Source organism: Urtica dioica, chromosome 2 (assembly GCF_054948205.1).
Source record: "Urtica dioica subsp. dioica isolate 48M chromosome 2, U.dioica_male_clone48M_v1_H2, whole genome shotgun sequence".
Taxonomy (NCBI): Eukaryota; Viridiplantae; Streptophyta; class Magnoliopsida; order Rosales; family Urticaceae; genus Urtica; species Urtica dioica.
The window spans coordinates 41,553,724-41,568,991 of record NC_142757.1 but is presented as its reverse complement, the minus strand read 5'-3'; the positions used below and the strand labels follow the sequence as shown (position 1 = coordinate 41,568,991).

The following is a 15,268-nucleotide window of genomic DNA, read 5'->3' as shown; positions in this document are numbered from 1 at the left end:
TTTTTTTTTTTACATTTCGATGTCGTTGTAATGTTATTTTATTTCTCTTTTAATATTAATGTCGTTTTAGTTTTTCCCAAACTCCAACTGTTAACGTTGTATTTGAAAATAAATTTAATGAATAATTTAAGAATAAATATGATATAATTTTATAAATCAATACAAATATATAAATTATAAACTTTATAGGGATTAAAAAAATATTTTGGAATAGTGAATAGTGTCACGTCATATTTGGCGTGACACCAAATTCAATAAATATCTCACACCATAATAGCGTGAGATAAAACGTACGGTTGGAGCATCAATATACGCTATTACCGGCATATAGCGTCCGGCTGGATAAGGCCTGAAGGGAGCGCTTTTTACAGTGATTTTTTTTGGCAGGTTTTGGTAAGTTTTTTTTTAGGTCGTTTTCTTCAAATTTTGATTGGTTGGTTGCCTGTGTAATCAAACCACGAGTGCTCTTTGGTTGTTGCCTTGTCTAATCAAATAATGTATTGCAAAAAGACAATGGCACTTTATTTTCTTAATCGTAGCTTAAGTCATGGTCCCCATGTGATCAATCAACGATTGAAATGCCGCTGAGGGCCGATGTCGTGACCAGGGTCCCAAAACTCGAAATCGAAGTAAACGATGAAAATTGTTATAAAAATAATATGAAAATTTGAAAAAATTATGTCGAAAAAAATTGTGATGACCGACGAATATTTTAATAAAACACGAGAGTTATGACGAAAATAATATTGTAAAATAATTATATATATATATATACACACGCACGGATGTTCAGTTTTTTTTTTTATTTCTTCCAATTTCATTTTAGAATACAATTTTAGATAATTAAAAAATCAATTGAATACATCAATTAATTAGTGTATGTTGCATATATAAAATCATAAATACATATTTGATTTATTTATATGCACGGAACCATTATTTGGACTTTTGGTTTTTAATGGATGGGATTAACGTTTTCCATACATGAATTAATTGCTTTAAAATAATATACATATTTATCTCAAAATTTTCTTTCAAACTTGACAATTCTCTCTCTCTCTCTCTCTCTCTCTCTCTCTCTCTCTCTCTCTCTCTCTCTCTCTCTCTCTCTCTCTCTCTCTCTTCGGTATATGTATTATGTCCTTGTCAAATCATAATACATTTATTAAAAAGTGGAGCCATATTCTTCTTCTTCTTCACCATTCTCTTTCACATACCTTTAAAATTCAAACATGGGTAAGAGTTCAAATTAAAAAAAAAATTGATTTTTTCACACAAACAAAAGGAAGAAAGTTTGGCCCGACGGTGATGTGGCGTCGAAATCACCGAAACATTGTTGGATTTGCAAAAGATGTGTCGGCTTTTGGACGGCCTAAGCGATATTGCGCCGTGAGTGAGCGATTTAGGTTGGCGATCTAGAACGAAGATTCTAGGGTTTAGTTTGGCGATTTTTTTAGAAAATAACGTGTTTTTATTATCTTTCATAGTCTCCACTGAATGACACACGGAAGCAACAGCATCGCATATTCCACGCATGAAAGACGACATTTCATTGACATCGTGCGGCAAAATGGCCAAGACGTACGAAATACACCAATCTTCACCAATCATGCAATATTGACGCCATTTCTCCAAAATTATCCGAAATTTAAATCCTTGCTTGTGATTGATGCTTTCTGGCTCTTATTTTGTTTTTGCTCCTATTTCATCAGTATCGTTCTTTGTGGGGGCATACATATATAATAGTTGTTTTTATTAGACGTGAGAGCCGAATAATGTATGGGGAAAAAAGAATACAAAATTGGTTACGTAGCCATCATTAAGGCTAGCAATTTGGGTTAGCCAACTTTTCGTTAATTTTCTATAAATAACCAGTTTGCTTACGTGGCAGCTTATTAATCGAAATTTTTTTACACGTTTACCCTTATTAATTAAGTTGACTAATTAAAGATTTTTTTAAAAAAATTTGAATCTTTCCGATTTGGAAACAGTTTTTAACGTGTATTTCAAGATTTTATGGACGTGAGATATGCGTTGACTTTAGCTAAGTTTGTTTCTATTTTCGTGGCTATTAATTATGGAATAAAATCAGTAAATATATTCTTTTATTTAATGAATATTATTTTATTCAAAACAGCGAATCATCCTTGATGAAACAATTGGTATTAACCGTAAATATGTTTTGTATTTACAATGCATTTACGATGAAACAATTGGTATTAGCTGTAAATCAATGTTGTATTTACAATACTGGATAAGAATTCACTAGAACCAAAATCTCAGCAAATTCACAATCACTGAAACAAATCTCATACACTCAAAACCACCAGCAACCACCAGCACGTAGCACACCCCACCGGAGGCGACTTCGAAGCTGTCGGATAAGCTGAGGACGAGGCACGAGCACACCCCGCCGGAGGCGTCTTCGAAGCTGTCGGATAAGTTGAGGACGAGGCATGAGGCCGCGCTGATGAATCTATTTACAGAGCCGGATCTAGACTTACAGGCGACAGAGAGCCCTTCATCACTGTAGCATCGCCGCTCCGACACCGAGACTCACCTCTCCGCCGGAAAACCTTGTAAGCAGATTTCCTAGAAGCAATAAGAAATAAAGCCCAAATTATATCCGAAATTGACATGTGAAGATGAAATAAAGCCCAATTTCTCCTCTTTTAAACGAATCTTTTCTTCTTCTGTCATCTTCTTTCTTCTCGTTGCCTCCCCAGAGAAGAAAGAAGATGATAGAAGAAGAAAAGATTCGTGGTGCTCCTGTCGGCAAGGGAGCATCTCGGTGAATTTGTGGTGCATGTGTTTTGAATGGAATTTGTGGTGCGTGATGTTTAAATACGTTTGTTAATGATAGTCACTTGATTTGTGCCAGAAATTATGACCTAATATTTTATTACCATTTTAATTAATGGGCTGAAAATAATGAGCGAAAATTTAACACCGAGGCCGGTTTGGTCTTTTTACCTTTTTTAAATTGGTGGGTGTGGCTATTTACTAAAAATTAACAAAAAATTAGCTAAATTTAAATCTCCTATAACAAAAATGGGTATACACCTATATAACCCGCGTACATATATACACACATGTATAATATAAATCTAAATATATTGTGATTGTAATTTGTATTTGTGACACCAGCCGTAGTGTTATCTATTAATTCACTGCAGGCAATGTTCTTCTTGCTCAATAGGAAGGACTATTTTCCGTTAATTGATGGTTGATAGAGTAATCGTCAAAAAATCTACAATATACCCTGATTTCAGGATGGTGGTACGCATTTCGTCACTTTATCTAAGTGACATGTGGCATGCATTTTTATATGTCACTCACTACCCTGTGCGCATAGGTGCATTGATTTTTTTTTTTTCTCTTATTTTTATTTTGTTCACATATAACGCCTCATAGCAAACTCTTTCTATCTTGTAAACAGGTAGCGAATTGCTTAAAATACTCTCTTGCGCATGCCTATAAATGTACATATAACTATGAGATCCGCGGCTAACATTTATGGCTTTGTTTTGCATTGATTCATAATTATGTGAAAGACAAAACTTTTAGCTTTTTTCGTTTCTCTATCTTTGGAAATACCCATTTTATTTTTTTTATTTTTTTCGTTTTTCTCTCTCTCGTGTATAGCACAAAAACAAATACATAATATAGTACTGAATAAATAAAATATACTGAGAATAAAAATGTTATAGTCTTTTTTATTGCTATACAACTGTTATGGTTAATTGTTGGTACTAGATTTCGTCCACAAAAAACACACAACAAAATTGAGCTAAATGATGAAAACCCAATTAAAAAGCAAACAAAGAGATAAGGAAGGCCCAACCCATTCGAGGAAGAGCTGGACTCATTCACAGAACTCGAAGAAAGATAGCGCACCTGCAACTCGATGCAGTTCGAAGAGCAGGTAGATCCAGCTTGATAGAGATCCGTTCGGATAAAGTTCAAAATGTTGAAACAGATGTAATAAACGTGATTACTTACAAGAGCTGCTTTGAAAAAGATATCTTAACGTATGAGTTGCATTGATTGGGGTGGACGTTGAAAAATTCGATATAAAATATATGTAGTGAGGTCCGGAATAGGGGCTGATCTTTTTTTATATATAACTATTGTACAATTTTTGAAAATCAATAGATAAACACGTTAGACTTTTATTTTATTCTTCTGAAGATCTCTATATGCGTTCTTGTGCATCACCTTTGGATCCGAAATTTGAAATCCCGAAACATGGATTTAGCCGAGCTTATTACATAAAACAAATATCATTTCAAAATATTTGTGAGTGTTGATCTCTATAATATACACATTAACAATTTGGGCGTCGTCTGTGGGGTTGTGAAGCACCCGAAACTTAGGCATATATAAATTAGAAAATGTGACGTAATATTTCCAGTTTGAATTACATGTTATGTGCTATATATGCTTTATGCTTTACTTGTGCTTTAAAGGTTTTCAAGTTTTTCTATTAGATATTTTATTCGATGATTTATTCGTAATATAATTTGAGACAAAATTATATATGTATAAATTTAATAGTCATGAAAATTTTAGCTATATGTGACACAGTCCCTTTTAAAATAATTTATATGTATATTAATTTTGTACGTACATATAATATGCCTGATAGCACATAATTGTAAATTTATTAAAATGAAATTTAATGGGAGACTATCAACCTCCACTAAAATAGTGCAACACTATTTATAATTGTAAATTCATCCTACAAAACACAAAATTATAAATTTTACCCTAATTTATTTATTTTATAAAAAGTTACATATCATTAATTAAAAAATAGTAAATAACATAACATCAATAAATTATATAAAATTAGTTAAACACAATACATACTAATAAAGTACCACAATAATTTTACTAATAAAAATGAAATCGTATGTAATGAATGTTATCCCAAAATATATTTTTTTCATTGTGATTTTTTTTTATTTTAAGAATAAATTGTGATATATTAACATAATATTTAATATCATTATAATTTAATTTAATATAGTTTATATAGAATAACAATATCATATTTATAAACATAACAAATTAATAGAGAAGGGTTAATATGCATTTGGTAGGAAGTAATATTGAAAATTATAAAAAAAAAAAAAAAAAAAAAAAAAGTGAATACTTTTTTCAAATAATTAGGTAACTACTTATCTTAACACTTTCACATTGTTATAAAGTCACTGTTTCGTAAATATTAGGTAAATTGCTACAAACATGACGTTTCATTCTTAGTTCACCTTTTTATTGAAATAAAAAAAAAAGTGGAGTATTTACGTCAATTTACACATGTAAATACATGGATGTGGTCATCTACTTGGTATTTATGTAAGGTTAGCCAACGTGAAAATGTAAATATGACTATATACCTAATAAATCTTACTTTTTTAGTGCGGGAAATAGTTGTGTAAGTTGTAGACAAAAGTATTATTTGATTTTGATAGTCAAACTATTTAGTATAAAAATTGTACTATTTTAGGTTAGAGATGGTCTTAGGTCCAAAATTGAGATACTCGCTGATACTATGTCGTATCTCAGATTCGAATTTGAAGAAATATTCAAACTGACTCCGATTAAAGATCGGGTGGTACAAAAACTAGATCTAATAAGTTTGTATTATTTAAACATAATTAAAAGAAAAAGTAAAACATGTAAAAAGGTACCTTGTCCTATGTCGAGAATCCTCAATGGTCGAGCCTAAGGGAGGCGATGATACTAAAGATTGAAAACCTAATTCTTGATTTTTTGTGGGAGATAGAGAGTGTGATGGCTACTCTTTCTTAGTCTTTATATGTATATCATTAAACGCAAATATAATACTCCTTATCTTATTATATATTAATTTGTAATGATGAAAGTAATATGTATTCTTTTATAGGTCGGCCCAAATAGCTCTCCACTCTTTTAAAATTATAGGCTAACTATTAACATATTTATAAAAAAAAAATTAACTAATTTGTTAAGATTACATTTCAATATTCCAATAATACTCTTAACAATTAATGTTATTAATTCTCAGAGTAAAAAATATTAACCTTCGTATAATTTTGTTAATTAATTTTATTGACGGTAACAAGAAAATAGTTAATCTTATTAATAGTAAAAAGAACAATAGTTAGTCTTATTCACGGTTACAAGAACAATAGTTAGTCTTATTCACGGTTACAAGAACAATAGTTAATCTCATATGTAGTTAATTTTGCTAACGGTAACAAGAACAGTGGTCAATCTTATTAACTGTAACAAGAATAATAATTCATCTTATTAACGATAACAAAGAACAATAGTCAATCTTATTATCGATAACAAGAATAATATTCAATCCTATTAACGGTAACAAGAACAATAGTTCATCTCATAATTAATCTTATTTACAATAACAAGAATAATAGTCAATCTTATTAATAGTTATAAGAAAAATAGTTAATCTTATTAACGGTAACAAGAGCAATAGTCAATCTTATTAACGGTAATAAGAACAATAATAAATCTTATTAACAAGGGGAAATAATGACAATAATACTCAATGTTTAGTCAAAATAATACTTATATACTCAACGTTTTTTTTCTTTGGCAAAAATACCACATGTTACGTTATAGTGGTTATGTTCTAGTCGGACCGTTAAGTGAAGAGTGAACGGTCAAAACTGAACAAGTAATATTTATGTTTGGTTTTGTATTTTGTTTATGATTATATATATGTAAATTAAATTAATAAATAAGGGGAATAAATAATCGTTATCAATATTTCTTCTACTTCTTCGTCATCTCTCCTTGTCTTCTTCTTCGTCTTCTTCGGAACCATAGATCTCTTTGAAGCTCGGTTTAATCTTCTCCTTCTTCTTCATCTTCTTTTTCCACACTGCTCAGTTTGTTAGTGGTCTTCTTCTTCATCATCTCTTTCTTCTCTTCTTCTTCTTTGAAATCATAGATCTCGTATTAGTCGTCGGAGTTGTGAAACTTAGGACGAGCAGACGAAAAAGACGGAGACTTTCTCATCCCGACGCGGCGACTAGAAGAGCCCATGGAAGAAAGAGAAAGCTTTTCTCTCTTTATGCTTTTCATCGTAACTGAAAAAAACTACGTTCTCTCTCCTTTCTTCTTCACCATCTTCGTCGTTGTGTCCAAGCACAATGGTTTCAGGCGCGATCCATGTGGCATTTCGACGCTGCATTTTTCCGCCGTAGACAATGAAGAATCGAAGAAGAAAAAGAAGAAGAATCGATATTGATATTTGAAAAATCGAAGAAGAAGAAGAATCGATATTGATATTTGAAAAATCGAAGAAGAAGAAGAATCGATATTGATATTTGAAAAATTGAAGAAGAAGAAGAATCAATATTGATATTTGAAAAATCGAAGAAGAAGAAGAATCGATATTGATATTTAAAAAATCTAAGAAGAAGAAGAAGAGAAGTTTTGGGGATTTAGGGATTTCGAGTACGAAGGCTATTCAATATTGATATTTACTTTACATACTTAGTTTAAATGTTTACTTTAATTATTTTTATTTAAAAAAAAACTACTTTATCGATATTTTAATTCATCAGATAGGTAGATTCAAACCACGTGGATTTCCGTCTATCACTTAACGGACTGAGTAGTAACGGAACCACTATAACATCACATGTAGTAATTTTGCCAAAGAAAAAAAACATTGAGTATATAAATAGTATTTTGATCAAATATTGAGTATTATTGCCACCATTTTCCCCTATTAACAACAACAAGAAAAATAGTTAATCTCATAAATAATCTTATTAATGGCAACAAAAAACAATAATCAATCTTATTAACAGTAACAAAAACAATCATCAATCTTATTAACGGTAACAAGAACAATCTGTAACCAGATAATTAATTTTATTAACGGTAATAAGAATAACAATAATCATATAATTAATATTATTAAATGTAACAAGATCAATAATTAATCTTATTAACGGTAACAAGAATAATAATTAATCACGTAGTTAATAATATTTTTAGACATATATATTTTTTAGTTAAAAATATTCGTAGGTATATATATATTGATTAATTGACTAACTATTATTATTTTTTAATTATCCCCTTAAAAAGCTAATCACTTATAAGCTCCTATAAATTATTTATATAATTATGCGATTCCAACAATACATTAATAAGGATATACTCGAATTGAAACCAAACCCTATCTTATATTTTCATCCTCACTCTGAAATTGAGGAGTAATTCTATTTAGCTTAGGCAATTAACAGTGATATTCATTTATTTACTCTATGGGAAATATTGCAAAATCATATCAAATCACGTAAAATCGAATAATAATTTGAATCCTAATAAGCGAAGTCGAAATCCTTGACCGCCAAGGAACCTTCCTTAGTCTACATGAAGTTCGCGTCTATATATAAGAGCACATCGAGAGCTAATAATTAGGGTTCCACAAGCTGGCATAGAATATAAATACTACGTACTTACTCACTCGCTCGCAAAAACCATCTCTGATCCTTCCAACGACGATCCCATGGCTTCGAATCGGTTCTTGGCGATCTACTTTGTGCTCCTTCTTGCTTTGGCAAAGACTGGTCAAGCTTATTATGATTATCACCCCGACGATCAAGGTCAAGGAAATTAGTTCGAAGATTGCTTCTTGGCTAGGGCTTTTGGTTTCAAGAGAAGTCTCAAACAGGATGATCCCAAGATAGTTAGGGTTTTTGATTTCGGAGCTAACGGCAATGGCACAGATAGCACTCAGGTGCGTACTTGCGTGTTTATAAATTACCTCTCAGTTATTATATTTTTAGAATGTACGTATATAGAACAAAGAATATAAATATACGTGAATATGTAATTATAGGCGTTTGGTAGAGCGTGGGACGAGGCATGTTCATCGAAGGGTACGGTGAGCATTTTGGTGCCAAGAAACACTTATCTCCTCAGACCCATCACTTTCAAGGTTCCTTGCAAATCCGATCGAATTAGGGTTCAGATTCTTGGAATCTTTAGAGCTTCGACAAAGATTTCGGATTATGGCGATGATAATCCAAGTGGTTGGATTGTGTTCGACGGAGTTCAAAATCGGACTGTGGAAGGCGTCTCCGGTGGAACCATCAACGGTTGGGGCGGTGTTTGGTGGAACCGCCCATGCAAACTGAATAACACTCAAGTGCGTAACATTATCATAATTTGACGTAAATTATATATATTTATTTTGCAATTACAACAAGGTGACTAATTTTTTTTTTCTCTCTATATCAATTCATTACAGCCTTGCCCGCTTGCGCCTGCGATACGTTTACATATCACAATTCACAACACGTTCATATTTTTTTATATTATATAAAAAATTTAGAACAAAATTACTATTAGTTGAATTTATTTGCAATGATATATCTATTGCTTGCATTAGATATATAGCAACATCGTTGATATATTTTTTTATTATATAAAACATAGAAAAAATATTACTAGTTAAATATATTGCCATGATATACTGAACTATAGTTTGAATTACTATACGTGAAGGCTGTTACATTCAACAAGTGTGAAAATTTGGCTGTGAGGAATATGAGATCGTTAAATGCATAAGGAACCCATATTTCAATCAACGGCTGTAACAACGTCACTGTCTCCGGACTCACCGTGACTGCTTGGGCGAATAGCCCCAACACCGACGGAATCAATGTCAGAGGAACCACCACTCTCACCATCTCTGATTCTGTCATTGCAACCGGAGCCGATTGCATTGCTCTCAACGATGGCACGAGTAACGTGCGAGTTTCCGGTATCACTTGTGGACCCGGTCACGGCATTGGGTAACATTATTATTAGGATAAATTACACTATTGCTCCCTCAACTATGACGTCGATAACGTTTCACCCCCTTAATTCTAAAATCGTACATGACAGATCTTAAAATCCTACATCGCAACAAATTTAGTCCTTCTGTTAAAATTTACTTGACGGCGTGAAATATTAAGGCTAAAGAAGTATTTTTTTTTTTGTTTTTTTATTATTATTCTGGTTATATATAAATAATAAATAATAAATAATCAAATATTTTTAGAGGAATTGCCATAACTACCACCAACTCAATAACAATTTCCAATAATCCACCAAACAATAATTTTGGCCAAATATACCACTTGCCTCTATGTGTAAAACCCTAAATACCCTTAAAAAAATTATTCTTTACATTTTATCATTTAATTCTTTTTCTCTCTCTCTCTCTCTCTCTCTCTCTCTCTCCCTAACGTCTGATACATTTCCAAAATCTCATCACTCAAACCCACCCAAAATCAAAACCATTCTTCTTCTTTGAACCACGATCGAAATCCTTGCCCAAACATTTCAGCGAACGAAACTCTTTTTCTTCTCCACGAATCTCTTCTCCTTCTCCACGAATCTCTTCTCCTTGCCCGGATTCTACTTGGTTAGTTTCAGTGAATCTCTTTGCCAAAGACTCTACTTGGTTAGTTTTAATGTTTTTTCTTACCATTTATTTCGTTTTTGTGTATGTTTATTCTGGGTATGTTTAAATTTGGGACAAAAATAAGGTTTTCGTGATTCTGGGTAATTTTTGAAGTTGTTCAGCGAAGTTCGTAAGTTTCGTCATATGTCAACAGTTGACGTCAACAGTTGACATCATTTGTTGACATCTTATGTCAACAGTTGATGTCATATGTTGACATATATTGTTGATGTAAAATGTCAACAGTTGACATCAACTGTTGACGTCAACTGTTGACTTCAACTGTTGATGTCAACAATTACTAACTTTGGATTTCTTCTTGATTTGTACAGTGATGGCGGAAATTTATTTATTATTCAAGCACAATAGTACTTGGATTGAACCTGGTCGGTATCATGAGAAAGGATATTTCGGAATTATGCTGCCGTCTGAAGCGAACTTCGCTAGCTTTGTTCAATACCCTTATGCCATCGAATCCCCTTATGCCATCAATACTCGAGGAAGGGTGTGATTCGGTCCCAATTCATGAATCGGCAATTCGTTCTACATTAGGATTGGATGACTACTTTTTTAATTCTTTGTTCAGACTACTTTTTTTTTAATTTATTATGCTTTGTTCATATTACTTTTGTTTAAGAGTCTATTTTTTTAATTCATTATGCTTTTTGTTCAAACTACTTTTGTTAAAGAGAATCCAGACTACTTGTTGACCTCAACTGTTGACGTTGATGTCAACTATTGACATCAATGTCAACATCATCAATATCAACAATTGACGTCAACTGTTGATATCAATATCAACAATTGACATCAATTGTTGATATCAATGCCAACAGCATCAATGTCAACAATTGACGTCAACTGTTGATACCAATGTCAATAATTGACGTCAACTGTTGATATCAATGTCAACAATTGACGTCAATTGTTGACATCAATGTCAATAAACAGAGAGCTCATAAATCACAGATGTCAACAGTTGATGTCAACTGTTGACATTGATGTCAACAATTGACGTCAAAACCATTAAAAACAACTACAAATTGATAATTGATATATTGTTGATATTCATTAAACATGCTATCAAAAGCATACCAAAAGAATAAGATACGAGTAGTACGTGAACAACATTGCTATCAAAAGCATACCAAAAGATTAAGATAAAAGTAGTATGTGAAACATATTGCTATCTATTGTTTACATTGTTTCCTAATTGTCATAAATCTCCATGTCCAATCCAACATGGGTCGCTAACTTCACTGCCCCGTGCCGGTATAAGTCGATCGTGAACTTTTGCCGGTGCATGTACATCTCCTCTTGTTTGACATCTTGCAGAGAGCTCAAAAATCACATATGTCACAGATGTCAACAATCGACGTCAACAGTTGACATTGACGTCAACAGTTGACATTAACGTCAATTATTAACATTGACGTCAATTGTTGACATTGATGTCAACAGTTGATGTCAATTGTTGACATTGATGTCAACAATTAACGTCATCTGTTGACATCAATGTCAACAATTGACATCAACTGTTGACATCAATGTCAACAATTGACGTTAATGTCAACAATTGATGTCAACAGTTGACGCCAATTGTTGACATTGCTGTCAATTGACGTCAACTGTTGACATCAATGTCAACAATTGACGTAAACTGTTGACATCAATGTCATCAATTGACGTCAAAACCATTAAAAAACAACAGTAGAATTGATTGTCGTACCTGATCGCCAAGCCATTCTTCTTCGGTCCAGAGTTCTTAGTAAAATGTCTTCAATTTGATTTCAACTTCTGTGAAATTCCATCCCTATGACAATTTATCTTCTAGTGGCTTGTACCAACGCCTTTCCTCATCTTTCTTCTTCAACAATCCAAACTTCAGCAAACTCTCCATTACAGTGACGTCCTCAATAAATTTCTGCCATCACTGCGTACAAATCAAGAAGAAATCCAAAGTTAGTAATTGTGGACATCAGATGTCAACAGTTGATGTCAACTGTTCACATTATATGTCAACAGTTGATGTCAACTGTTCACATTATACATCAGCAATATATGTCAATAGATGACATCAACTGTTGACATAAGATGTCAACAATTGATGTCAACTGTTGACATAAGATGTCAACAAATGATGTCAACTGTTGACGTCAACTGTTGACATCTGACGAAACTTACGAACCTCGCTGAAAAACTTCAAAAATTACCCAGAATCACGAAAACCTTATTTTTGCCCCAAATTTAAACATACCCAGAATAAACATACATAAAAACGAAATAAATGGTAAGAAAAAACATTAAAACTAACCAAGTAGAGTCTTTGGCAAAGAGATTCGCTGAAACTAACAAAGTAGAATCCGGACAAGGAGAAGAGATTCGTGGAGAAGGAGAAGAGATTCGTGGAGAAGAAAAAGAGTTTCGTTCGCTGAAATGTTTGGGCAAGGATTTCGATCGTGGTTCAAAGAAGAAGAATGGTTTTGATTTTGGGTGGGTTTGAGTGATGAGATTTTGAAAATGTATTAGACGTTAGGGAGAGAGAGAGAGAGAGAGAGAGAGAGAGAGAGAGAGAGAAAGAAAGAATTAAATGATAAAATGTAAAGAATAATTTTTTTTAAGGGTATTTAGGGTTTTACACATAGAGGCAAGTGGTATATTTTGCCAAAATTATTGTTTAGTGGATTATTGGAAATTGTTATTGAGTTGGTGGTAGTTATGACAATTCCTCATATTTTTATTAGTATATCTCTGTCCATGTTTTCATGATATACACAAAAAGCATATTTATACATATGCATAAACAACACACATACACATTTTTTTTTTATAAAAATCGGTAAATCCACACAAACACACACATACATATTCTTTTCAAGAAAGACCAGCATTTAGCTTTTAGCATATGTGATTCACACATCTCTTTGTATATCTCTCTAGTCATCAAATCTTTCCAATCTACAACTCACCCAAACAAAAAAGAAAAAAATCCATTGTCAGCTCTTAGCGAATCCAATCCATCTCCGTCGTCGACCAAGAAAAACCAGAAGATGAAAAAATTCAAAATTTGACAGCGACGTAACTAAGCATAAAGAATTTGGGGGCGAGAACTGACTATGAGAGCAACATCGATATTGGCAAGGCCTTTTGATTCTATTATGTCGGCATTGGTGAAGAGAACGACGAGATTTATAGTCGATTCTCGGCAGCAAAGATGATGGTGTTTTCTTGTTTTGGCAGTGGGAACTTGAGGATTGCGAGTTCGAGTATGGAGGAGGCAAGAAGATTGGGTTCATCGTGGTCGTCCCTATAGAAAAAGAGAGAATTTAAAGATTTGTTGAAGAACCTGGTTGGTGAGAATGGGGCTGAGGGATTGGGGACCGAACAGATGAAAAAATATAAGGGATTTGATGGGGAAAGATTTGGGGATTTTGATTCAGTCCAGTAATAGAACTCCATTGGAGATTTCTCTATGATTTTAAGCATCCTGGGTAATAAAATCAATAATAAATGAACGAATAAATATATAACAACACATCATTTTTGTTTTTAGCAAGTTTAAATAAGGGTATTAATGTAATTTCACTTAAATACCAATTCACATGCTTGAAACGTGATCAAAGTAAAGACTTCCGTTAATAAAACTTGACAGAAGGAGATGTTTGTTACAATGTAGGATTTTAAGGTCTGTCATGTACGATTTTAGAATTAAGGGGGTGAAACGTTATCGACGTCATAGTTGAGGGAGCAATAATGTAATTTATCCTTATTATTATTAATTTGATTATAAAAAAATTAAATACTAGCACTTCCTATATTATGTGTGAAATTAATTAACCTATGGTTTGTTTTTTCTTCGTTTAATTAATTAGTATCGGTAGCCAGAATTCAGATGGGCATGTCTCTGATGTCACTGTGGACGGAGTCGTATTTTCCGGGACAACTAGTGGGCTGACAATCAAGACTTGGCCGGTAATTAATCATTCAAAATTCCTACTATATATCTTAGCATGATTTACAATTTATCTGATCTACGTAACGTAATTACATTTGTTGACCACATATTAAAATATAACATAACATGCAGGGAGGTTCAGGAAACGTTACGGGTATAAAATTCATGAACATTGCAATGGCGAATGTCCAAAACCCCATCCTCATAGACCAAGAGCAAGTAAGTGATTCATCTTTCTAAGTTAATAACTCTGGATTCTAATATTCTTTTTTGCTGTATTCTCTTTTTGTCTCTAATTAAATTATGATATAAAAAAAAAAGATGTAATGATTCACTAGAGAGGGACACGTGCTGTGGTATTGACTATTTTGTTAATTTCTATATTAATCAATAATGTGACAGAACTCTGCGGTCCAAGTGTTGGACGTGTTATACCAAAACATAACGGGAACGAACGCTTCTCCGGAGGCCGTGAATTTTGATTGCAACGATCGCTTCAAATGCCGAGAAATCGTTCTTCAAGATGTCGATCTCCGCGGTGACAACAACAATGTCGGCGCTTCATGCAAAAACGTCGAGTTTACCAAAATCGGAGCCATTGCACCTCTTTGCCCTGATGACGTCATCACAAGCTCAACTTCTACTCCGAGTCAACCTCCGGTGACTCATTCTGTTGACCACCCTTCAATTAGCGTCGACGATTTTGGAGCCAAAGGGAATGGCAAGGGCGATGACACTGACGTAAGAACACGCACATTTATTTAAGTGCAATTATTAGTTTATACTAATTTCTGTTTTATTTCAAGGCCGTGCTGAAATTGTTTTTC

The 15,268-nt window shown here is 32.9% G+C and overlaps 1 protein-coding gene across 1 annotated transcript; it reads left to right on the top strand.

Moving 5' to 3' along the window:
• Positions 1-8,539: 8,539 nt before the first annotated feature.
• LOC149404789 (polygalacturonase-like) lies at positions 8,540-14,909 on the top strand (the record flags this gene model as incomplete). The annotated part of the gene is made up of 7 exons (XM_089607673.1): positions 8,540-8,636; positions 8,760-8,770; positions 8,873-9,185; positions 9,605-9,830; positions 14,359-14,458; positions 14,574-14,660; positions 14,844-14,909. Coding segments are annotated over exons 1-7 (900 nt in total), but the record flags the coding sequence as incomplete, so codon positions are not given.
• Positions 14,910-15,268: the final 359 nt, after the last annotated feature.